The sequence below is a fragment of the Carcharodon carcharias genome, chromosome 6 (genome assembly GCF_017639515.1).
Source record: "Carcharodon carcharias isolate sCarCar2 chromosome 6, sCarCar2.pri, whole genome shotgun sequence".
NCBI classification, from domain to species: domain Eukaryota; kingdom Metazoa; phylum Chordata; class Chondrichthyes; order Lamniformes; family Lamnidae; genus Carcharodon; species Carcharodon carcharias.
Window position 1 is genome coordinate 160,472,820 of NC_054472.1, and position 26,558 is coordinate 160,499,377.

General features: G+C 42.3%; 1 protein-coding gene across 1 annotated transcript in view; it reads right to left on the reverse strand.

Moving 5' to 3' along the window:
* Positions 1-26,558, reverse strand: part of col22a1 (collagen, type XXII, alpha 1) — a 196,699-nt gene that overhangs the window by 32,244 nt on the left and 137,897 nt on the right. The window contains exons 29-39 of the mRNA XM_041190170.1: positions 25,901-25,936; positions 22,950-22,994; positions 21,391-21,435; positions 10,908-11,021; positions 9,766-9,819; positions 7,174-7,227; positions 6,236-6,289; positions 3,802-3,855; positions 2,192-2,245; positions 1,523-1,576; positions 1,202-1,255 (exon numbers count right to left, since the gene is read on the reverse strand). Coding sequence (XP_041046104.1) covers positions 1,202-1,255; positions 1,523-1,576; positions 2,192-2,245; positions 3,802-3,855; positions 6,236-6,289; positions 7,174-7,227; positions 9,766-9,819; positions 10,908-11,021; positions 21,391-21,435; positions 22,950-22,994; positions 25,901-25,936 — 618 coding nt within the window. The remainder of the gene's footprint in view (positions 1-1,201; positions 1,256-1,522; positions 1,577-2,191; positions 2,246-3,801; positions 3,856-6,235; positions 6,290-7,173; positions 7,228-9,765; positions 9,820-10,907; positions 11,022-21,390; positions 21,436-22,949; positions 22,995-25,900; positions 25,937-26,558) is intronic.

The following is a 26,558-nucleotide window of genomic DNA, read 5'->3' on the forward strand; positions in this document are numbered from 1 at the left end:
CCTCAGGATCTTGTATGTTTCAAGCATATCACCTTTTACTTTTCTCAACTCCAGCAGATACTAGCCTCGCCTGTCCAATTTTTCCTCATAAGATAACCTGCCCGTTCCTGGTATTAGTCGAGTAAATCTTCTCTGAGCTGCTTCTAATGCATTTACATCCTTCCTTAAATAAGGAGCCAAATACTGTACAGTGTCCTGTGCAACTGAAACATAACCTCCTACTTTTGTAATCAAATCCCCTTGCAATAAACAATAACATCCTATTAGTTTTTCTAATTACTTGCTGCATATGCACACTAACCTTTTGTGATTTATGCACTAGGATACCCAGATCCCTCTGAACCTCAGAGCTCTGCAATTTCTCACTACTTAGATAATATGCCTCTTTTTTATTCCTCCTGCCAAAATTTATAATTTCACCTTTGCCCATGTTATATTCCATTTGCCAAATCTTTGCCCACTCACTTAACCAATCTATGTCACTTTGTAGCCTCCTTATACTCTCTTCACAAATTACTATCCTAACTATCTTTGTATCATCAAAACCTGTGAAAGGTCTTCCAGCTGTTACTTTGGACAGCAGCCAGGAGCACCACCCCCCCCACCCCACCTGCCACCCCCCCACCCCAGCCGGTAATCATTACTGGTACCACTGTCTATCAAGCCTTCAGCAACAGCTAGCTTTCCACTTCATATTCTGGATGAGGATGATAGTTGCTGCAGACGTCAACATCTGTAACAGCAGAGGCAGCTGCCTTTGGGGCAACTGAGGAGCATCACTGAATTGTATTAAAATTAAATCATCATAGGTTTGTGATCACTTGAGGTCCTTAATGAGGCCTTTTCAAATGTATTGCCTTAGCAAAGGTGGATTTCAAGAACATACTGGCATTCCTGTGTCCAGCATTGCCCGGCTATGGTGTTAATGACTGAAGATATGATGATTCCTATTAATCCAACATTATTGTACAATTTGAATACGCCTACCCACGTCTGTCTGAAAACTGGGTTAAATCAAACCAGAAAATTTTGGTTTGTAACAGATCTGAAAGGTTAAACTTTTCTCTCTCCACAGATGCTCCACAAAACATCTGTTAAGAATTCCCAGCACTTTCTGTTTTCTATTACAGATTTCCAGCAGTATTTTGCATTTGTACTATTCCAAAATATGTTAATATAACTTTAGAGATTCAATACTTACAGGGATTCCTCGTAGTCCATTCCTGCCAGGAGGCCCAGGGTTACCTGGCCTGCCCTGAAATACAGCAGAGGCCGTTCAATAATGTTTTCCCATGGAATAAAAAGCTTTAAAAGCTTCCTCATTTAATTCAGATCAAACCCAAGTTGTGAAGCAAACTTCAACTTAAGTTTCTTCTAATTACAAACTTTTGAAAGAATTTTGGACATGGTATGAGACTGACTTTACTCAAAAGCATACCCGAATGATTTTGTTTTTCATTAAAATATGTTGTTTGTAGTTTAAAAAACTGGATCAATTAAGAAGAATGTTTCTGTTTCTTACCGGCTCTCCAGCAGGTCCAGGTTTCCCATCCTTTCCATCTTTTCCTGCAAGACCCTATGAATAAAATAATAGTTGACTTCTCCTTCATTCCAAGGCACAGCAATCTTCACCTGTACTTTCCTTGGAGCTATTTTCTAGGTTCAATGCACATGCAGCAGCCCCTCATCATTAAGGCTTTACAAAAAAACTTCATCCAGGACTCCATGCATGAGTGGGGAGAGTAGCTTGAAAAAAAATCAGCAGAGCTCACAAGAAGAGTTAAAATGGCAGGTCAAGAGGTGGAAAGGGGTGCGGGGTGGGTGTGATTGCTAAGAATAGAGAAAAAGAATCAGAGGGGCGACGCAGCAAACAAGAGGAAACAACAGCAAAGTTATGAAAGTAAACCAAATAAAGAAAGTACAAAGGGAGAACTTAGGGAAAGAGAGGAAGGGGAAGCTGAGGACAGGTGGAACAAAGGAAACTTAACAGATTTGGATGAGTGGCAATAAAAAATGGGAAAGAATTTTCAGAAAAGAAGAAAAAGAAATTAGAGGGAGTGCAATCATTTTTGAAATAGTAGATGGAGAATCAGATGGATGGGTAGTCTGTAAGGCAGGTTTTGAGATTTAAATTGTACTCCAAGCAACATTAGACTGAAAACAAAAGGATGTGCAGAGTTGGATTACTTACTGGTGGTCCTAACAATCCAGCAGGTCCCTCACTTCCTCGAGTGCCTTCGCTCCCCTGGAAATATCCACAGATTCAACTCTTAACACTGCTCAGAATTCCTTTCTGTTTGTTAATTGGCAACTGTACTAAACAGATTGGGTTGTATGCTCATTTGTATTATCGCAGCTCTTTCCAAGTAACACCCCATTTTCACTCTATCTGCAACTTTCATCTCTGGTCTAGTCCTGGGTAATAACCTGTATCAATGCTAAACCTCTTTGGGCAATCACGGGGATATATTGTGTGATACATTTGATATTGCTACTCACCTAAAAATGTCAATTGAACTAGGCTTTAATTTCTAAGGCTTTCACAAGGTATTGGTCTGATTGGGTGGCCTGTTGTGTGCTTCCAATCGTGTGACAACGACTTTTGTTTTGGATCCTGTTTGGCTGGGTGAGCAGACAGAACGATGGCACCAGCTAGGTGGCTGACCTATTTTTGTGGCTGGGCCTTATCTAGATAATTATGAACTGCCAGCATGATATGAGGAATGTCAATTTGTTCACTGATCAGGGGAAGGGATCAGGGAATCTTGGGGTTTCCTTGAGAAGGTGAGTCCAAAGTAGAATTTAAAATGGAGGGTGGAGACAATCCTGTGAGAGCACAGGATAGCACTGCTGGGAAGACTTTAGCTCCTCCTGGTTATAAAAATAAGTGTCCCATCTTTGCCCAATTTAAGGACCATAAGTTTGACTGATTCATTGTTTAGTTCTACCGGATGGAGCATCTGGAGGCTTTCCCAACTTGGTCCTATTTGAGGATTTACTAACGGGGAGAAATTTTACTCTGTTCTCTTCCTGGAGGAAACTGTGCAGAAAGAAGTTTCAATAAAAGCTCTAATTTCTCTGTCTCCCCTCCAACAGCACTTTTTTTTTAAACACTGCTCTTTCCCTGCATGGGCGGTTGTGGCCCAACTTGACAGGTTGCTGATGAATATATACATATTGGCACCATTTCCCCCCTTTCCCATTTGCATTAAAGCACCCAATGGCTTAACTGCACTTTTGATCTGGTGGATATTCAGCAAATCCAGCAAGCTGCCTCAAGGACCAGGCAGATCCTTTGCTACATTTAAATTGACTTGGCCATTAAAATAGAGCAGAATCTTGCAGCACTTCCCTGATTGTCAACCTGCATGAACTGACTCTCCATTGGAGAGTTGAATTTCTCTTTATTATCTCCCCACCTGCTTTGTTCCGATCATTACTTGCTTTCCATTTACAGGTGCTGACGGGCCTACTGTAAATTTCCACATCTTTCTGGCTTATTTGTTTAAAGTAATATATCATAAAACAATATTATTATTAATATTTCTGCTTTCCTTTTTGTTTATCCTTTACTCCTCTAGAACATTCATATCAGCTACCAGAATGGCAAGTTGCCACAGCATTCTCTATGATCACTGACAATTTTGTTGTCTCTTGAACTAGCCTGGGACTTGACTATGATGAATGGGGTAGAACAGTGTTTCTTTCCAAAGCTTGTAATAACTCAGTCCTGTATTTGAGGATGTAGTTTCTTCTAAATTACTCTCCTCCCCAATCTATTTGAAGCTACCTCAGTCTTACCTTCTCTCCTCGCAGGCCTGGTGCACCAGAAGATCCTGGAATACCATCAGCACCCTGGGAAGAATAAAAACATGCTGCTTAGCTCATGTCCCTAAGGCCACTTGTAAGAAGTTAGGCTGCTGGCTCAAACACAAGTCTATGTCCAATCCGATTATTACACAGTTGGACACAGTCAAATTTCACAAAAGACAAATTCAGGCACATGAGGCTGGATTCTGGAGATAAGTTGGGAGGCGGGAGGCCATGCAAAATGGCAGCGGAAGGGAGTTGGGAGGGGAGCCACAGGATATTACCAGCCGTGGGAGCAGCAGCGGAGTGGCAGCTGGCTGACTGGAGGCGGGCGGCCAATTAAACCAGTTAAGCACCCAAGTAAGGCCCACTTCCTGTCCTTACTGGCATTTTACAGGTGTAGGGAGGGGCTGCCGCCATGTGGGGAGACCGGCAGTGGGTGCCCTGGGGAGGCTGGGGCCCTCCATAATGGCTGTTCCAGGATCCACCTCAGCATGGAGGCACTTCTTCCTCTCCTCGCAGTCTCAACAGTGGCCTCCTGTATTGGTGACACTGCCGAGACTGCGGAGCTGCTAGCCCTCTGATTGGGCCAGCAGCTCTGGGAGGTAGGCTGCCCTCCTTAATGAATGGTGGTCCTGACAGTGGCCTCTTAATCGGCTGCTGCTTGTAATATGCTGCCCAAGGTCCCGCTGTCCACCCGCACTGGCTCCCTTACCACTCTCGATCCCACTGGCAGGACGCCCTGGATTTGAGGGAATTCTAGCCATGGTCTATGCACAATAATCTGTTACCACTGATCAGTATTTTTACCAATTAACTTACTGTGAGTATATTGAGTTCCTTGACAGCATACTATGGGTGGAATCTTTTTGAGGCACTGGGGGGGTTGGTTGGAGAGCCGGTGCCTTGCCTTTTTTCAGGATTATTTGCTGAACCACATGCCAATCAGGCAGTGGCAAGGCCAGCGGCAGGCCTTCCCCTGGAATCAAGACCCTGGCGGGGGTGGAAGTTTCACCTACCAAGAGCTACTGGCCAATCAGAGAACAGAAGCTCTTGTGTTCAGCAGCGCCATTGGGAAGCCATGGCTGCTGTTTGAAGGAGAGCCAATGGAGTCCAGGATCATGGAGTGACCCAGACCACAGGTAGGTAATGTGGAAGAGAGAGGAGGGAGTTGGCAGGGTGGGGTTCACTGGCAGAGGAGTGGGTAGGGGGGCAGTTGGCAGCAAGGGCTGTGGAGCTGCCTCAGTGAGCTGCAGACCTGTACTGGTTAAATGACAAAAAAAATGCACCAAACTGCATCTCTGCAACACATTCAAACACCTGACAGCAGAACTCAAAAAATATCAGTCTCCAGATATCTTTTTTTATTATATTTCACCTTGGACATTTCATCCTGCCCCGGGCTGCCTGATTTGCCCATGCAATGAGGGTAAAATCGCACATACAACGTAAAATCGTGGACAATAGGGGTTTTAATGGCCTTAATTGGCCCTTTAATTGTCGGTAGGCGTGGCTCTAACTCCCGCACATGCCCGCTGACTTCGATATTGCTCGTGTGCTCGATGATGTTGGGGCGCACTCCCAACATCATTTTGTGCAATTTCACATGAATTCAGGTTGGGCACACACCCACCCGATCAATGTAAAATTCTGGCCCACTATTCTGCCTAAGGAAATGCCCTTCCTGCCTCCAAGCTCACCACCAATGGCCGCACAAGATTCTTGACTATAAGTCAGTTCAGATGAAAGATCATCAGATTTCTGGTATCTGGGGTCATTTGGTATTTCTACCTTGGCAATCTGCCAATTATGCCCTTTTCAGGCCAACTGAACATTAGCCAGTTGCATGGTGTTCAATTGAGGGCCTTAAAGCTCCAGTAAATTCTGCCAGGGGCATTGATCACCTTGTTAAGCCCAGTCATTTACTCCTAGATAAATTTCATAAGGTACCCTTATCTCTTCCTCCTTCTTGGGTTTCAGTTCCAAAACTGGAGTAGCATGGTATCGTATTGATATTCCTTAGGTTAGTCAGTACCTCTGATGTGCATTTCAGGAATGGGCGGCCTGTTCATCTTCTAATTCTTGAAAACTACAAAGAAGTTACTTCAATTTCTCTTTTCTGAAGAAAAGATGCCAAATTTCCTTAACCTTTTTCACTCGCTACTTAGATACGTGATATCGGGAATGGTTCTGGTTGTTGACCTCTGTATTCTCTCAAAGGCAAAATTATCTTTCCAATAATTAGATGATTTGAACTCTGTACAGTACACTGGACTGGGGTTGAACCAAAACCTCATGGAGCAAGTCGGGGCCTGACTTGTTTCTGTGTTACAGGGAGACACTAAATGGATGGTTTCATTGCACTAGTTCCTTCTAATGAAAAGTTCCTGCTAAAAATGGGACATGCACATAAATTTATACTTACAGGTTGGCCGACAGTTCCAGGTGGCCCAGGATAACCTGGCAGTCCTGGGCTACCCTAAGAAAAACACAAGCAAAAAGCCTTAGTTAAAAAAATGAAAGATCCTTCTCATATGAAATATGAATGCATGATCGCAACCAGCTGGGATCACTAACAGTGATCAGCAAAGGCAACCTTAACTGGTTTTTAGTCATCCTCGGCCTGGAGATACTGATATACAGCAATACAATATTCATCAACCCAGCACTGACCAGGAACTGCACAAACCTGGGATCTTCCAATGACTGCTGCCACACTGGACGAGGTATTCACCCACTGAACCATACTCCATGTTAAACCTGAGCCAAGCAAACATCAGCAGGGATTCAAAGAACAGCTATTTCCATCATTTTCTAGCTCTGGTATGTCATCCAAAAGCTACTGATCACCATAAAACAAGAGAGCTGGATTTTTAAGATGAGAAACGGTGTAAGATCTAAATTCACTACACCATGAAAAATAATATGATTAATTGTAACTGTTATATTTTCTTGATGTTGAGTTTGCTACCTAAAAAAAGACAATTTTATATTCATATTTGATCACCATTCAACCTCCAGCGTAATTTTTCAAAAGAAGCATGATTCTACTCCCCCTTTGAATCCTCCAAGGTTTGCTTTCTTCTTCTTTCTAATGAACTTTGAAACCACAATTCTGTACTTTGTCTGGGGGGGAGCCCATCATATCCCATGGTGCCCAGCAAAATAGACTCAGAGCAACAGTTTGATCTTGTTGTAGATGGAAAAGTAAAACTTTGTGAGCAATAAGCAAGCAATTATACCACTAATTCTGCTTAAGGTGCATCTCAGCTCTGGAAGGAAGGAGGTTAGTTTACATTTGGTGCAAAGTTTGGATAAAGGTCGGTTTATTATTACTAAAGGAAATTCACAATGACAAGTTACCTGTTCACCCTTTTCACCAGATGAACCAGGCAAACCACGATCTCCTTTGCTCCCCTAATACATGGGAAAGAAGAACAGCAGAGTGTTAGATGCTGGTTGGAATGTAGCCACATCTCTACATTAAGTGGGGAATGGAAGATCAAGATTACTGTTGTTAATTTAGAATTTATCCCTATTTTTCTGACTGGCACCAATGACTATTGCGATTTAGAGAAGAGAGGGAGAACAAACGGTACCTGGCTTTGCCTAGGAGGATAGGGTCACTGGCGGCCAGCAGCTGCTCCTTTGTGAAGGGTATTTTGGTGTTGTGAAGTCTTCACAACCAGCACAACCTGTTCAATGGCCAGTGAAAATTCAGCTATCAAGTGAAAACTCTTTACAATGAGGAACGATGAGGGAAATTTGACGTGCTCTACTCAGAGCAGAGAAAAATACAAAACACAAACTGAGGTTTCCAAGATAATGAAGGGACTTGATAGTGAGGGGCTGAGAGATCAGGAGAGCAAGGCAGTGGTTGGGCCATTGAGACGGGGAGAAAGAACATCAAGGATATAATCAGGAGCGGTGTTGGGGGAGAGGGGTAACGAGAGAAGCAATGGAGAAAGCGTCCATCATTGGGAGGCTGAAGGCCTTCTTTGAGAGGCTTTGGCAGTGGTAGGTGGGGGAGTGGGGTTGGTGGGGTGGTGGTTGGGTATTCCAGTTCTTCCTGACTGAGCAAAGAATGTCAAAAGACATTGATCTTGCTCCCTCAAATCTGTTACTGGAAATTTTGCTTGGGTTTCTCACTCACTCCCAGTTAAATTTAAGTTGTGAGGTGGGCCCCACCTTTTGAGGGCCATGTAAGCTCCTGTATATCTTTTGCAGGAGCTTTATTGATGGCCTGATTTACGAACATAAAAACATATGACTCAGGAGCAGGAGTAGGCCATTTGGCCCTGCGAGCCTGCTCTGCCATTCAATAAGATCATGGCTGATCTGACTGTGGCCTCAGTATCACATTCTTGCCCAACCCCTGTTACCCTTTGTCTCCCTTGTGAGTCAAGAATCTATCTACCTCTGCCTTAAAAATGTTCAATGACTCTGCCTCCACTGCTCTCTGGGTAAGCGACTTCCAGAGACTCACTGAGATTTGTATACACCAAATGTTAAATCAGTGGGAACATGGTTAAGGTTGAGTTACTCAGTCCTGGTATTTTAACCCACAGCCCTCCTCCCCAGAAACCCTCTCCTGTTCATTGGAGAGAGGCTGGGTGGTGGTTAAAGTCCATGTCATTAGTCTGTCATTGAGCCACTAATTTTTAAAGTAGCGATGCTAAGATCATTTGGCATATTCAAAGAATATGTCAAAGAAGTATTTCAAAATTATTCAATTGTTCTGGTTCTAGATTACAAATTTCTAATTTATACAAGTTCCTTCTTCATAATATTCTTTGAGAGCCAACACAACCTTTACAAGGGCTTACATCCTTAAAGTGTTTTTTATTAAGGTGACTACTTTAATGGTAGAACAGAGCCTTGGTGTATCTACATGCTGTGGCACGGAGGGAATGGCCATGGAGTTCTCATTACTTCAACATAGTGAGTTCCTAATCTCAAGTGCAGAGTGAAGTTGAATTCCTTACAGATCAGTAGGAAAACTGGAAGGCAAGGCAATATTCACCATCGTCAAGCACACCCTACTAGTAATGTTACCTTATGGTAGATTACTTCTGTACTTCTATTGGGTGTGTGGACTGTACAACTCTGTTATTCCTCTCTGTAGTGCTTAGCAAAGCTTGGTTTCTAGAGATGCACCATAGAGAGGAAAATGTGGCAAACAGAGTATAAGGCTATCTGGCATAGCAAGGGGTAAAGTGGGACTGAACAACATTACCGCCTAGAGTGTGATGTAAAGGGTCACATGACCAGAGGCCAGAATAAGTTGTGTAGCGAGCCTTAGTGTATGCAGAGACCTGTGTAGAAGTAAGCATGGTATTAGCTCATAGTTTGCACTATATCTTGTACATATGTAGTTATGAGTTACCAACAAACAGTTAATGTTCAAACTTACAAACCTCTGATCCTCTTTGTGAGGCCTAGTGAGCAGAACGTATAACATCTTACAACAGCAAAAACCCTTGAGGGTTTCTGCTCATTTTACGAAACCCTGCCTTTTCTGTAATAAGCACAGACATAGTGTAGTAATGCTCATGATGAGGGAGGGATGTTTCTGATTCTCCCACCTCCTTTCATCCCAGGACCAGAGGGACCAGAGGGTATAGTAGTAAAGTGATGAGGACCAGGAAGGAATGTGCTCAATCCCTCATTGAAGAAAATAGATTATTTTGTGCTTCAAAGCCTGCTGCCTGCAGTCTCCTCAGGTCATGCCAGGGCATGGATCTATGCTGAGGGTCTTACTGAACCATGTAAATATTGTGTTAGCAGAGTGTGGTTCTAGTACTAGGCAAAGAGGAAGGGGATAATATTGATGTCTAATTTTTTTTGGAAGGATTAACATTGCACCGGCTACTTGTATTCTCAAGGAGAGAAGGACAATACTTTCAGCATCTTTGATTCAGGGAGGTACATAGTGAAACTCTTGTGTTTTCTTACCACTATTCCTGCTGGTCCTTGCGGTCCTGGAGGTCCTGATGGTCCTGGCTCACCCTAATGCAAAATAAAATTTAATTATGGTCAAACAACAATATTTGTCTGTATAAAGCATCCCAATTTATTTGAAAATGAGTTGAACATGATGATATGCCCTTAAACAGCTCAATAACAAGGGTGGTGCAGACAGATGTGCTTCCTGAGATAAAGCATAGGATTTTTAGGAATTTGCTAACAACTTTCTGCCTGATTTCCATCCACTTAGGCACTTTATACCATATCCCTCAGTCAATGCCCTATCAAAAAATGCAACTTGCTGCCTCTTGGATTGGTTTGTGTGACCTTAATCTCGTCCACAAATTCATACTGCAAAAATTCCTTGTCTGCTTCCCTGTCTTACATCCAACTCTTATTTTAACTTGCATCTCCCAGTAATTGAATTCTTTGCCACAATGAACAATCCATCAATCTCAAAATCAATTAGTTCTCCTTGATTTCTTTCCTTTTCCAAAGAAAACATGACTACTTTCCTTAATCTTTCCTCATAACTTAATTCATCAATACTAGAATTGTCTTAATTTCTAATTGTCAAGCCCTTAGCAACCAGCACTATATATTTTGTTTACTGCACAGGAGGCCATTCAGCCTGTCAAATCTGTTCTGGCTCTCTGCAAGAACAAGTCAGTTAGCCTCGCTTCATCTTCTCCTTGTAGTCCTGCAAATGGTTTCTCTTCAGATAATTATCCAAACCCTTTTGAAAGCCACAATTGAATCTGCCTCCACCTCGCCGTCAGTGCATTTCAGAACCTAACCATACACTGCAGAAAAAATTTTCTTCCTGTCATCTTTTGTGCTTTTGCCATTCACATTACATCAGTGGCCTCTAGTTCTTAACACTTTGGCCAATGGGAACAGTTTCTCCCCATCGATACTCTATCCAAAGGCCTCATGAAATTGAACACCTCTATCAAATCTCCTCTTAACTTCTCTTCTCTAAGGAGAATGCCCTTGCTTCTTGAGTCACAGAGTAAGGTCAGCGTATGGACTTCCACATTCATGAATAAGCAATTAGAACAGGTTTATTTTTAGAAAGTTTATTAGTCAGGATTTTACTCTATCTTTTGAAGCCCTTTATGTTCACATACTCTAAGGCCATCTTTTCCAACTTTTCCAGTGGGGCCTGCATGACCCTTGCTTCCTTTCAAACCTGGTAGGCCTTGGAGACCAGGTGGACCGGCTGGGCAGCTGGTGCACAAGTCCTGAGGGAGCCAAAAAAAAATGTCAGAAATAATTCATTATTATTCCATTGATCAGAAGAAACCACCCAGTTTGCATGACCCAATTTAGCAATAGCTCCCAATTTACTGAGATTTGATACCACTGATGAATTACAGTAATTGCAGATTAATTTTGTAACAAAGAATGTTGAATCTCTTTTGATGCTCCAGCCCATAATTTCCATTGCTCCTTGAAGGAATAAAAACAATAATGATGGCAATGGAAGTTTAATGAAATTCTCTAGTCCAAAAGAAATATAAAGTACTGTATTTGTCTGAATGTTGAGGTACGACAAATGACCATGGAAGGGATGGAATAGTAATGCAACAAAACAAGATAATTAGAGCAAATAGCCAGATGAATATCTTTTGACAGAGACATTTTTAAATAAAATTCCTTGGTCTACATACAGATAAAAAAAATGCCTACCTAGGTTGTGAGTCATAAAGCATCACAATGTATAAGTGAGCAGGATGATATAAACAGCTAAAGAACAAGATGGGTAGTTTTCTTTAATATTCCGCTGCTCTTGTCCTTCTAGGTTTACAGGTCATGTGTTTGGAAGGCGCTGTCTAAAGAGCCTTGGTGAGTTCCTGCAGTGCATCTTGTAGATGGTGCACGCTGCTGCTATTGTGCATCGGTGGTGGAGGGAGTGAATGTTTGTGGATGGGGTGCCAATCGAGCAGGCTGCTTTGTCCTGGATGATGTCCAGCTTCTTGAATGTTGTGGGAGCTGTATTCCTGCAGGCAAGTGAAGAACATTTCATCATACTCCTGACTTGTGCCTTGTGGATTGTGGACAGGCTTTAGGGAGTCAGGAGGTGAGTTACTTGTCGCAGGATTCCTGGCATCTGACCTGCTCTTGTAGTCACAGTATTTATGTGGCTGGTCCAGTTCAGTTTCTGGTCAACGGGTAAGCCACAGGATGTTGATAGTGATGATGGTAATGCCATTGAACATCAAAGGGCAATGGTTGGATTCCATCTTGTTGGAGATGGTCACTGCCTGGCACTTGTGTGGTGCAAATGTTACTTGCCACTTGTCAGCCCAAACCTGGGTATAGTCCAGGTCTTGCCCTCTTTAGACATGGACTGCTTCAGAATCTGCGGAGTCGTGAATGGTGCTGAACATTGTGCAATCATCAGCAAACATCCACACTTTTGACCATATGATGGAAGGAAGGTCATTGGTGAAACAGCTTAGGATGGTTGGGCCTAGGACACTACCCTGAGGGACTCCTTCAGTGATGTCCTGGAACGGGGATGATTGACTTCCATCAGCCACAACCATGTTCCATTGTGCTAGGTATGGCTCCAACCAGTGAAGAGTTTTCTCCGATTCCCAGTTTTGCTAAGGCACTTTCACCTCTGAGACAGAAGGCTGTACGTTCAAGTCCCATCTTTCAAGCCTGGTAGATCTTGGAGCCCAGATGGACTGGCTGGGCAGCTGGTGCACGAGTGCTGAGGGAGCTAAACAAAAATGATGTCAGAAGTCCCACTACCCTGAGGATGTCCTGGGCTGAAATAATTGGTCTCCAAAAACCACATCCATCTTCCTTTGTGCTAGGTATGACTCCTGCCAGTTTCACATTGCCTCCTGATTCACATTGACTTCAATTTTTTTTATTTTTTTTATTCCAAATGTCAAATTTTGCCTTGATGACAACCCAGCAGTCACACTTACCTCACTTCTGAAATTCAGCTCTTTTGTCTTTGTTTGAATGAGATCTGGAGGAACCCAGATTGATCATCAGTGAGTAGATTATTGCTGAGTAAATGCTGCTTGATAGCACTGTTGGCATCACCTTACATCACTTTATGGATGATAGGGCAGTTATTGGCCAAATTGGATTCATCCTGCATTTTGTGGACAGGATATATTTGAATAATTTTCCACTTGGCTGGGTAGATGCCAGTGTTGTAGTTGCAGTGGAACAGCTTGGCTACAGTCTTAACTAATCTTGCAGCATAAATCTTCAGCACTACAGCTGGGTGTTGTCAGGGTCCATAGCTTTTGCTGTACCCAATGTGCTCAGCCATTTCTTGATATCACACGGAGTGAATCAAATTGGTTGAAGTCTGGCATCTGTGATGCTGGGGCCTTCAGCAGGTGGTTGAGATGAATCGAGCACTTTAGCCTTGTCACAAGGGAAGAATATAAAGAGAGGAGATTTTTGCTCTTTCTGTGCAGGGGACAAAATTAAAGCATTGTTTCCCTAATGTGCACCAAAGACTGCCAATTCATATTTGCTTAAATCTGCAAAGCCTGCTTCTACTTCCTTAATATTCATAAACAGGGCTGCCCAAATATAACTATTGTTTTAGCCTCTTCTTGCCTGGTGGAGCTGCTTTCTTCCCATCTCAAGCATTTTTTTCTTCCCTTGTCCAGTCTTCTCACACCCATATCTGCGACTTTTCCAATGCTCACGGCAACTTTAACAGTTTCCAGTTTCCTAGCCCTAACCATCTCCTTTTCACCATGCACGGCTAATCCTGCTGTACCTCCATCCCCTAAGAGGATGGTTTGAGAGCTCTCTGCTTTCTCCGTGAACAGAGGCTCATCCAATCCCAATTCACCACGACTCCCATCCATCTAGCTCAACTTGTTCTCACATTGCATAAGTTCTCCTTTGGCTCCATTTCCTTCCTCCAAATAATGGAACCCATATGGCTCCTCATTACCAGTGCCTTTGTGTGGGGTATGTGGAACTTTGCTGGTTCCAATTCTACTTACGTCCCTGCCTCACCTCTTTCTCCAGTATATTGATAATTACATTGGTGTCATTACCTTGTGCAATAACCTGCTCACTGATGCTCAGTTTGGGTTCCACCAGGGCCACTTGGCTCCTGACCTCATTACAGCATTGGACATGGACAAAAGAGCTGAACTCAAAAGGTGAGATGAGAGTGACTGCCCTTGACATTAAGACAGCATTTGACCGAGTGTGGCATCAAGGAGCCCTAGCAAAATGAGTCAATAGGAATCAGGAGAAAAACTCTCCACTGGTTGGAGTCATACCTAGCACGAAGGAAGATGGTTGTGGTTGTTGGAGATTAGTCATCTCAGCTCCAGGACATTACTGCAGGAGTTCCTCAGGGTAGAGTCCTAGGCCCAACAATCTTCAGCTGCTTCATCAATGACCTTCCCTCAAAAGTGGGGATGTTCGCTGATGATTGCAGTGTTCAGTACCAGTCACAATTCCTCAGATATTGAAGCAGTCCATGTCCATATGCAGCAAGACCTGGTCAACACTCAGATTTGGGCTGATAAATGCCAAATAACATTTGTGCCACACAAGTGCTAGGTAATGACCATCTCCAACAAGGGAGAGTCTAACCATCTCCCCTTGACGTTCAATGGCATTATTTTTGCTGCCCACTGTCCTCTCTACCCCGCATGCTCCCCCTCCTTCCCCCCCCCACAACGCACCCCCACCCCCCCCAAAACCCACCCCCCACCCACCCCACCACTATCAATATTCTGGAGGCTACCATTGACCTGGAACTTAACTGAACCAGCCATATAAGTACTGTGGCTACAAGAGCAGTTCAGAGGCTGGTAATTCTGCAGTGCATAACTCACCTCCTGACTCCAAAGGTCTGTTCACCATCTTCAAGGCACAAGTCAGGAGTGTGGTGGAATACTCTCCACCTGCCTGGATGAGTGCAGCTCCAACAAAACTCAAGAAACTCAACACCTTCCAGGACAAAGCATCCCACTTGCCAGCTCAAACGCTTACTCTCTCCATCACTAATGCACAATGGCGGCAGTGTGTACCACATAAAGATGCACTGTAGCAACTCACAAAGCCTCCCTCAACATCACCTTCCAGACCTATGATCTCTATCATCTAGAAGGACAAAGGCAGCAGATGCATGGGAACAGCGCCAGCCGCAGGATCTCCTCCAAGCCACACACCATCCTGACTTGGACCTATGTTGCTGTTCCTTCAATGTCAATGGGTGAAAATACTGGAACTCCCTTCCTAACAGCACTGTGGGTGTACCTACACCACATGGACTGCAGTGGTTCAAGGCGGTGGCTCACCACCGCCTTCACAATGGCAGTTAGTGCTGAGCAACAATTGCTGGCCTTGCATGCAATGCTCACATCCAATGCAAGAGTTAAAAAAAATCCTGCTCTCAAGGCAAATTGGAAAATTTAATCAGCTTTGCTTTCAATTTTAACCCTTCCCTCACCTTCACATAGTCCAACTCAAAATTTTTCCCTTCTTTTTCTTCTTCTTTGTCTTCATTTCTGGGTTAGGCTGTCAATCAATAACTATGATAAGCCTACTGACTTTCCACAGTTAACTTCACAACACTTTATTCACCAACTTCCTGTAAGGACCCCATTCAATTTTCCCAGTTCCTCCATCTCCATCTCAATTGTTCTGCCGATGCCATCTTCCATGCCAATGCTTCCAATAGGTCTTCTTTTTTCCACAACCAAGGATTCCCCTCTGCCATGCTTGACAGGGGCCTCAACTGTGACCATTCCATTTCTCTCATTGCTGTTCTCACCCCATCCTATCCCTCCCAGAACCATGATAGGATTCCCCTTGTCCTCACCTTCCACTTCATCAACCTCCATATTCAATCGATCATCCTCTGCCATTTGGCCACCTTCAACATGATGCCACCAGCAAACACATGGTCCCCTTCCCTGTCCCTTTACATTCTCTCCACCACATATTGCTCTGCTCCTCAATCACTGCCAACATTTTCTACCCTCTCCATGACCCCTTCCCATGAAAGTGGAGGTGCTACAATGCCAGCCCTTTTACTCCTGCCTTTCCATCATCATTGGCCCCAAACAGTCCTTCTAAATAAAGCAATGGTTAACTTGTACTTCTTTCAATTTAGGATACTAGATTCACTGCTGACAATGTGGTCTCCTCTACACTGAGAAGACAAAACACAGGTTGGGTGACTGCTTTGCAGAACACCTCTGTTTAGTGTGCGAGCTTGACCCCAGCTTGGAGTCATCCATAATGAAATTATCTGGCCCACTTCCACTCTCACCTTTCTGTCCTTGGCTTTGTTTACTGTTCTAATGAAGCTCAATCTCGGCCCAGAATTTTGCTGTTGCAGAGGTCTACTCAGGTGTGACGAAATGGCAGAAGGGAGCAAAAATCATAAGTCCTGCCCCCAAACACGGCAATTCTCACTTTTACTGGTATGGGAATGAGGGCAGGGTGCGTTTTCTGCATGCACATTTTACAGAAGTAGTTGGCCACTTAGATCATCAGCTGCCTCCACTGAAGTGGGATTTTGATAGCCTTGGAGTTAGGGCAGGTCTGAACTTTGTGGATTCATTTAGATAGCCAGGTTACTGCTTTGGAGAGGTAAGGTACCCTTTTGGATCTGATCTCAGGACACCTTTGGGGTAGATGCCCTTTGAGGTAGGTCGAGTGCCTTTTGGAGGAGTTAAGGTGTCCATTAGAACTGTTAAAAGTGGGCATAAATCTGTGCAAAAAGTGCATAAACTCATCATTGTCAAGCTCATTAGAACTGTCAACAGGCCTATCAAAATCAACTGTCAAACTGCCAGACACACCTGTCAAAGGCACCTGTCGAAAGTACCAGCAGGAATTGGCAAAAACACCTGTCAAAGTGAGCTGTCAAGCTGTGGAGGCATTTAAAAGTCCTGCCATTTAAATTTTTTAAAGAAATACCTGCAGCGTTAAAAAATTATTGCTTGCTATTTCACTCTGTTTTTTTAAAGATTCAATCATGGGATGTGGATGATGCTGGCAAGGCCAGAAATTATTGCCTATCCCTAAATTCCCTTGAAAAGGTGGCAATTAGAGCTGGGCAATAAATGCTGGCCTAGCCAGAAACACCCACATCCCATGAAGTAATAAAAAAGCAAGCATTTTTTTTTTAAGATTTAAAAGGTAAGACTTTTAAATGCCTTAGCAGCATTGTCATACACCAATTGACATAAGGCTGAGGGCTTTCGTTACTGGATTACTGTGACATTGACTTCACAACCATCTGCTATCACAGTAGTGTACTTACCACTTCAGTTTGATTGACAGCTACAAGTGGTCATTTGAAGTGGGACTATGAATTCCAATGCTTGAAGTTACATGGGATTGTACATTTGAATGAAATGTTTGTTGTTATAAAGCATTATTTATTTGAAGGAATGTAAACCTAATATATGGGTTTTTTTATGAATCAGTGTTTTTTTTAAGATAGTGACGTTTGCAATAGACACTTGGAGCTTAATTTTATAGAACTTTATTTTATTTCATCTCTACATAGGCTCTGAAGTCTTCCATGATAGATATTGGATGAGTTGGAATGGCAGGCATAAAGGCAAAGGATGGTGGGTGGGGGGCATTTGTTGACATGAGTTGGTACTAAGTTGGCATAGAGACTACAAATGACCAAGGGGAGATAATGGAAGGACATAGGTTATCATGGAAGGTATGAGTAGCCATAGTGGATGGGTGGAGGGGTATGGATTGGCATGGAGTGTATGAGGGGTAATGGGGTAGATACAGGGCATGAGGTGGCATGGGTTGGCATGGATGGGGCATGGGGACTGTGTGGGGGGTGAGGGCATATTCCATGTTTTAATCTTTATTTTAAAATTTTGGACGTGGTGCCTGATCCTCGAGGCAGGCCTTCCACCAGGCAGCATCCTCAGTTCTTCTGCGGTGGTCCTCTGCTCTGGACCAAAAATCCGCTGTCTGGGCAGCCATTTTTAAAGGTCTGGTTTCCGGCTTTGGGGGGTGACTGGGATTGAAAACCTTGGCCGTATTCTCAAGGAACAATTAGGCACTTTGTTGACTTATAAGCTTACCAGTGAGTTCAATAATTTGAGATCATAACCTCTGTTCCCATTTTTTAAAACATTGCTATTTATACTTCCTCTAGACTTTGTTTCTTTACTTGTCCCATTGCCATCTCTTTTGCTTTCAGTGTGTTAAGTCTCCAACTTTTTCTAGTTCTACCAAAAGGTCATTGAGCTGAAAAGTTAACGCTGTTTCTTTCTCCACAGATCTCACTGACCTGTTGAATATTTTCAGGGGTTTCGGCTTTTATTTTTGAAGTATACTCACTGAAGCAATATACAGAAATTGGATATCAAATTTAAAGTGCCAGAGATATTAATATCATAATTTTTTAATGATGCTGTTTGAGGATAAAATATTGGCTAGGACATCACAAAGAGTCCTTTGGTCTTCTTTAAGTAATGACATTGCTTCTTTTACAGTCTTATGAAAGGGTTGATGGATTCTTGGTTTAAGATCTAACTTCAAAGATGACACCTCTGACAATGCAGTGTTCCCTTAGTATTATCAGCCAAATCTCATTATGCATTTTAGCCTGAGAGTCCAGACATCTGTTAGACTGCTTAACCAGCTGCGTCCAGGGTTGCTTTATTGACAGCTTTTACTCTCTGATCTATTCTGTCAATTGCACAATGTGTGCTTACACAAGATAAAGAGGTTTCAATTATTTGTAGTTTCTGCTATTGATACGTTAAAGGGTCTGGATGATTGATACTTTAATAGGACTGCAGTGCAAGGAGGTTGTTTTAAGTAAGTAGAAAGTTATGAATGAATGGGCTGTTAAACAAAAACTTTTTCACCTACTCTATTAACAATTTAGGGTTAATTGGTTCTGTACAGAGTATATAGTGGGTGAATGGGCATGGTAGTGCTATAGCTGGGCATGGAGGGTGAGGCGGTCATAAGGAGTGGGTGAAGGGCCATAGCTTGGCATGGGAGTCAGGGAACATCGATGGTGTAGAGGGCCATTGCTTGGTATGGAGAGTATGAGGGGCCATGGGGCATGGGGGTGGGAGCACACATTGCCATAGGGGGCAACAGTAAGACCTTTTTAAACTTACTTTTCAAAATGTTCCCTCATCCAGACTGTGGTTCATGACACCTTTGAGGTGCCATGAACTAAAAATCCTTTAAAAGCAGACCCGACTCCATGAAAATTGTGCAGGACAAAGACAAGTTTATCCCTGTTGTGGAGCTGACCAGGTCAGGAGTGCAGGATGCATGCATGACCGTTACCAGCCTGCATCCTTAAGCCACACTGTTGAGAACTGAGGGCATCGGGAATGTGGTTGTGTCCCGGCTGCTATTTGTACGCCTCCACGGAGTCTCCTCTGCTCCATCAAAATCCAGCCCAATGTCCAAAATATATAATAAAACTGTCAGTAAATGTCATCTTAATTTATCCTTATTAACTGTACTGAAAATTCACTGAATTTTTACTATTCATGTTTTAAATATTAATTCTACATTTCAGAGTTTTGGAGGTGTGCAGGACAGGTAATGACCTCATTGGGCCCTGGGAGCATATTATCAGCAATACTGCTCACCGTCTTGCTTACATTTTTAAACACCATCAGTCTTATTTCAATTTCCAATCGACAAAGACAAGAGTTTAGTTTAATATCCTACATACAACTCAATGCTTCCCCTCTTAATTTGAACAGCACCCAAATCCCCTCTCTGTTTTCTTTTAAATGCAGTTGATTAACCTGCACTTCAACTTACGACTTCTTGGTGTGAAAATTAGATTACCAGCACTTCAACTGTCAGTAGCTTACTCACCGTAATAATGCAAATAATCATCTTACAATATTTGTCACTGTTTATTGCACAACAGAATGCATAATGCCATACGTAATGCTTGATTAGTCAATTATAAGGATAGAATCATTGACATTTCATATTACCTTATGATTAATAAGATTAGGAGATAATCTTACAGGATCCATCTTAGGGTAATATTTAATCAGCCACTGTGACATCATTGCAAAATAGTTCAATAACTGAGAACAATAGTAATTGGTGCAATAATAGGAATAGCTGCAAGAGGAAATGAAAAAATAATGTAGCAGCATATTTTTCAATCTTGTCATTGAAAAATGAAAGCACAGGAGAATTTGCAGGACCATTTTTTTCAGAATAGCAGAGAAAGCAAGAACTTTACCAAAATCCTGGTGTAATTATTTGCCCTCATAAAATTTCATAGCTTTCTTTTAAATAGATGCTGACTCATCAATGCAAAGGGATGACAACATTAGCAAATTATTGGTTCTCTTTCAGTCCCTAAGGACTACAACAAGTGGTCCACGATAAGGCACGACATGGTCACAGTGATGGTTTTACCCAGCACTGGCTCAACTAGCTTAGAGTGGCTGCTGCTTTAAATTTCTCTACAATGTCCCCAAGCCAATTTTCTGTGAGGCTGCCAAACCACTCACCTGAACCATGTATTCTATCTGTCCCCTTGAAATAAGAGGTAATGATGCCTGTAGGTCAGAAAATACTATTATATCATGTAACATAGTTATGCTAATGCTGTATTTTTTTAACCAATGAATCAATTTTACATGCAATGTTAGCTATGCTTCTTTATTTCTGTTTCTTGGTTGAAAACAATTTATTCAGGAGTTGAATATGGTAAAGTTAGCATCTTCAGTTCGGTGGTGAGATGCTCATGGTAAAGTTGCTAAAAGCGGAGAGGGGTCAAATAAGGGAAGCAAAAGATGCGTGCTTATAGTCAGCAATTTAGCATTCGGGAGAAGGGAGCTAAATCTCTCACACTGCGGAGCTTTACTATAACGTATTGAAACGCGGAGCCTCCCTGTCTCCACAGCCACATGTACCTGCATATGCAGTCAGCATATTCCACACATCAAGGTGCTCAGCAGCATAAAGGTCTGGGCAGAGCAGACACTTTCAATCTGAGCAGTCAATCTGAATGGCATCAGACATCATCTTGTAGGGAGAATTCAGATGAAAATGCCAGCAAAAAAAATCAGCCATCTTATAATGGCAAAATTTGGATACATTTCAAATTGCATCATTGGTACATTTTCAACATAGCCCTGTAAAATTGGGCTGTGATTGCTAAAATTAGGATATACAAGAGGTATGCTTCTACTTAATGAAATCATGACACAAAGCCACCCTTGGTTCCTCATTTGGCCCTTGTGAGGGGCAGTACAGAGTACCACTGATAGAAACCTTGAATAGGATCACACACAGTGCTTCTCTGATATGGTCAGGGTTCTGGCAGGCCATTACAGACGAAATGAGCTAAGAAGAGCAAACGGAGGGAAACAAGGAATTGTAAAGTGTTGAAGAAGACAATTGTGAGAAATAGGATGTGGTACTGACTACCAGAAAGTTTAAAAAAGCTGATATAAAAAAAATATATATCAATGCAGAATAATCAGCCATCAGTGAGGAAAATTGAAATAAATGCAAATAGATAAAAAGTAAGTAAAGAGCAAGAGAGAAAAGGCAAAAGGAAAATGTTTCTATGAATAGGTAATAATGGCACAGCAGGAAAAGTTAACATACAGGTTCTCCCGGGGGTCCTGGATCTCCTCTAGGGCCTGGTAAACCCTGCAAAACAAACCAGAAAACATCTCAGTAAAAAAACAACTTCTTTAGTTGTCAGAAGTTTGATACAACAATTCCAAATTATTGCAGTCTACAGAAAGAACCAAATGTGGAACTATATTACGAACAGTTCACAAATGGAGTGTCAGTGGAGGGGTGATAGAGGCAGTTACTTCCATGTTCCTTGTATTATGCGGTGGCTGTGAGAAGTAGTTCCCTCTAGCAAAATCCTGAGGGAGCAATTAAGCTGATGCAATGCTGAACATTAGACTTTAGTTCAATCAGTTTAACTATATTTTTAAATTCTATGTCAATCAATGGGATTAACAACTAATGCCTTCTTTCTACTGACTCCTCAAGGATATGATTCTGGGAGGCAGCTCCATGGGCAAAGAAAACCTCTGGTACTTGTGATTGGTCTTTCTCTTTTCATCTATTATTCTAGACTGCAATTATCAACAGGGTCTTCGACCATCGAGGGGCATCAAAGCTGTGCCATCTCCAAATGCTGTTCAAACATGTAAACTTTCAAGCAGTATCACTAGATCGAAATCAGGAGCAGGTACTTTGAATTTATTCACCACTACCACAACACCCTCCTCATTCCTTCCACCCTGCTTAACCCATAAGATGTCCTCCATTGCAATAGCTGCAGTTAGCTAAATCACTGACAGATTAAGATGAGTTAAGAGTGCAAAGTTGAGGGTGGTACTATAATAATGTGTCCCTAATATATATGAATTGTGTTAAAGAAAAAAGTGCTGTAACTTTTTAATATCAAAAACTTTGAATGTGTTTACTTTCACAATGTCCTTTAAAAGCTTTGTGAAGAAAGGAAAATGGATAAAGGAAGACTCCAACAAACTTCAATGTAAAATTAAAAGAGCACTGATACTTTTTGTATAATAGCTTTCTTTATCCATCTTGACTTGGATTTGCTTTTCTCATTCTAGAAAAAGGGGGCATTTTGTGGAAAAAATGTTGGTTATTTAATTGATGGTGATAACAATAAGTTAAGTGGTCATGAATCCATCTTGTTCCAACATTACTACCCTACTAAGTTCAGGCCTTTGTCCATTGTGTAGAATGTACGATATTGTCTTGGTCACCCACTAAAGATCTCTCCTGGTTTTCATTTCCATTGGCTTCAATGGGTAGCCGAGTGATTTTGCGCATTTTACACTATTGGCCAAAGTCCCCATTGAAAGTGAGGCACTTCTTTATTTGAAATGTTTTTTCTTCTCTTAGCTTCTCCTTCAATCTTCCGATGCCAGACATGACCAACTGGAAGAGAGGATGACAGGCTAATCTATTCTCAGGTCTTGAGTAGTACCACTTAGGAGTGTGTGAGAGCAGACTATAATGGTTCTTCTAAGACTTCCCTTCTACTTTGTTAATCAGGGATGAAATCTCACTGCAATGGGTCTGTAATGTTTGTTAGTATGTGACAACTTAAGGTTACTAGTTGATATTTATGCTGAAGTGACAGAACTTCTACGGATGTCAGCAAGACTTACATCATTTCCAGGCTGGCCTGGGGTTCCAGGTGAGCCTCTTGGACCCTGGCAAGTAAATTTAAAAATTCAGTTATGTACAAAAATAATCAGCTAAACCATTTAATTCAAACAATGATTTTGATACAGTACTGCTAGGTGAATTTAAATGCAACTTAAAACAGCTTCTGCATACAAGAGCAAAACAATAATAACATAGTTTTGTGGGAATGTGGTAAAATGTGAAGTTATGCACTTTGGCCGGAAGAATAGAGGAGCAGAATGTTATTTAAATGAAGAAAGACTGCAGAAAGCTGCAGCACAGAGGGATTTAGAAGTCCTTGCGCAAGAATTACAAAAAGCTAACATACAAGTTCAGCTGGTAAAAGGGAAGGCAAATGGAATAGCCTTTATTTCAAAGGAAATTGAGTGTAAAAATAGGGAGGTCTTGCTAAAACTATATAAGGCACTAGTTAGACCACACCTAGGATGCTGTGAACAGTTTTGGTCCCCTTATCTAAGGAAAGGTATACTGGCATTAGAGGCAGTCCAGAGAAAGTTCACTAGGTTGACCCTGGTATGGAGGGATTTTCTTACGTGGAGAGGTTGAGTAGGTTGGGCTTGTACTCATTCTGAGAGGCAACCTTATTGAAACATATAAAATTCTTAGGGTGCTTGACAGGGTAGATGCTGAGAGGTTGTTTCCCCTTGTGGGAGAGTCTAGGACCAGAGGGCATAATCTCAGAGTAAGGAGGCATCCATTTAAGACAGAGATGAGGAGAAATTTCTTCTCTCAGAGGGTAGTGAATGTCTGAATTCTTTACTGCAGAGGGCTGTAAAGGCTGGGTCATTAAATATTTTCAAGGCTGAGGTAGACAGATTTTTAATCAGTAAGAAAATCAAGGCAGGAAAGTGTAATTGAGGGTTATCAGGTCAGTGATTGAATGGCGGAGCAGACTCGATGGGCCGAATGGCATACTTCGGATCCTATGTCTTGGGCTTAACAAGACATTTTGCAAATATATAGCTCTGGGCAGTTTTCCCTCCAAATTCCTCCCCATTTTTCCTGGAGGTGTTATTTTGCACTGGTTATGATTCCATGGGTGCTGCCATCCTTTGCTTCCTAGCTACTTTTTTAATTCATTCATGGGATCTGGGTGTCACTGGCTAGGCTAACATTTATTTCCCACCCCTAATTGCCCTGGTTTAGAGGGCATTTTAAGAGACAACCACATTGCTGTGGGTCTGGAGTCACATGTAGGCCAGACCAAGTAAGGTTAGCAGATTTCCTCCCCTAAAGATGGGTTTTTGTAACAATCAACAATGGTTTCATGGTCATTGTTAGACTGTTAGTTCCAGCTTTCAAAAAATTGAATTCAAATTCCACCATCTGCCGTGGTGGGATTCAAACCCCTGGATCTCTGGATTACTAGTCCAGCGACAATACCACTATGTCATTGCCTTCCTGAAAAAGTGGCTATTCCTCAAGCATGACCTAGGTCAGCCATGTCCAACAATACATGACATCGCAGCCTTAATCCTGATTCTGTCTTTATCCAATTCTCCATCTCCCCCCGTATACATTTTTCAGCAGGAATCGCTGCGTAGTGTTCAGGACTGGGGTAAGAGCTTTTCCTCTGGTTATCACTGTAGCTCAGTTACACACTGACTTTACCACTAAGCACTGTCTAACCATCAAGTCAACTAGTAATCAGGTTGCTCAATGGAGGATGCAGTGTTCTGCACAAAATTCCACTGTACAGTCTGTGTAACAAAATCATGCACACATCGTAAAATTATGAGGGGAGACTTTTGGGGCGAGTGGGGTGGGGCTGTTAGGGTTTCACTTAACGACAACCCAGCATGATGTGAGAGAAAATCCAGGAAAATTAACCTGATGGGGGCCTGCTGTTAAACTTGCTCATGGACATACCTACAATGGTTCAGTTCTCCTCTCATTGATTCGCATTATAAGCTGTTTTATGGAGTAGGCAGGAAGGACAGCAGGCAGGAACTGGTGAGGTCCTTCTTTAAGTATGAAGATCATGCTCTGAGGATTGTAACCAAGGCCTAACAGATATTCTAACCAGAGGAGTGTGAGGGAAGCTGTTGTGGCTTTACTGCTAGACCAGCCTTGTGTGAAAAGGAGTCGTGGCCAAGGAAGAGGGCAACATGTTCTTTTCCCATTTTTTAAAACTTTTAGTCCAAAACAGTTGGATTATCGGACAGTTTGCATAAACTTTGGTTTCACTTCCTTGAGATTAGAAAATTGCAAGTGGTCCAATTGAAGTGTAACTAAAAGGATCCAATAGTTTGATACAGGGGAACTATTGTCTACAGTGGTGGAATCCAGAACAAGGGCTTAAAATTAGTTCTAGGCCATTAGAACAGAAATCAGGGAACACCTTTTTGTGTGAATGTTAATGGAAATTTGGAACCTGCTTCCCCAAAAGGTTTTTGATGCTGGTTCAGCTGAAATTTTCAAGACTGAGGTCGATGGATTTTTGTAGAGCAAATGTAACAAGTTATATGATGCAAATGCTGATCATCCAGAATCTAACTGAAGGAAGGAATAATCCTGAGTGGCAGAATGGCCGATTGCTATGTCTAGATTCCTGTGGGGGCAGGAAATACAGAAGTGGTTTTCTTTCAGCTGGGAACCAATTTGCATTATCTTTACAGCATCAAAAAGTACTTTGCTTTCTGAAGGGAAACAGTATGATCAATACCATAACAAAATCTGCTTTGAGTCTATGTATCATTGAATCCAGCAAAGAGACATCATAGGCCAAATAGCTCCTTCCATGATGGAGCTTTTGCAGCTCACGGAATCATATTTAATTGAATCTTAGATTTTAAACTTTGAGCCTGATCATTTAGCAAAGAAATCCATTCCTTTTTGTTGTTGTGTACTGTTAAACTTTCATCTTTAATTCCTAGTATTAAGTGAATGTTCCCTATCACTGTTGTCATACCGGATGGCCCCTTTCACCAACTTGTCCTGCAAGGCCCTAGACAAAAGAAAAAAACATTTTTTACTTTTTTCAAATATATACTTTCACCATTTTTGGTGGGCTATATTCTCTATATAATCAGGAAGTTAGGAATAAGGAACAGTTAGGGTAGAGCCCACACGTGGTTTGTGTAAGCAGCAGACTTGGTGAACATCCAAGGCTCTTTTACATTTCCAAATAAGTCTATAATCTATATTTGAAGAGTGAAAGAAGTTGCATTTATATAACTGCTTTCAGAATGTTCTAAAGCATCCTTTGAATTGTTTTTACCTTGTTGGTAAATGTAGCGGCTACTAGCAGTGAAATGGCATTATAAAACCAGAGTCAGATGTAGTCATAATGATTACTTGCCATTACATGCATGAATTTCCTAAGTACACTTTGGGCAACATTTTCCTCCAATCGGGGGGGGGGAATGTGAAGGTGGGCGCGAGCAGGCGCGCTTCCGATCGGCACCCCTGATTGCGGGGGTGCTGCCATTTTACCTGGGCGGGCCAATTACAGCCCACCCAGCGTAAAGCGTTCCCTATGCGGGTGGGGGAGGGGGAGATTCCCTCAGCCGGGAGTGCGCTCTTCCGCTCAAACAAGCGAAAGAGCACACAGATCGCCCTGAGGCCAA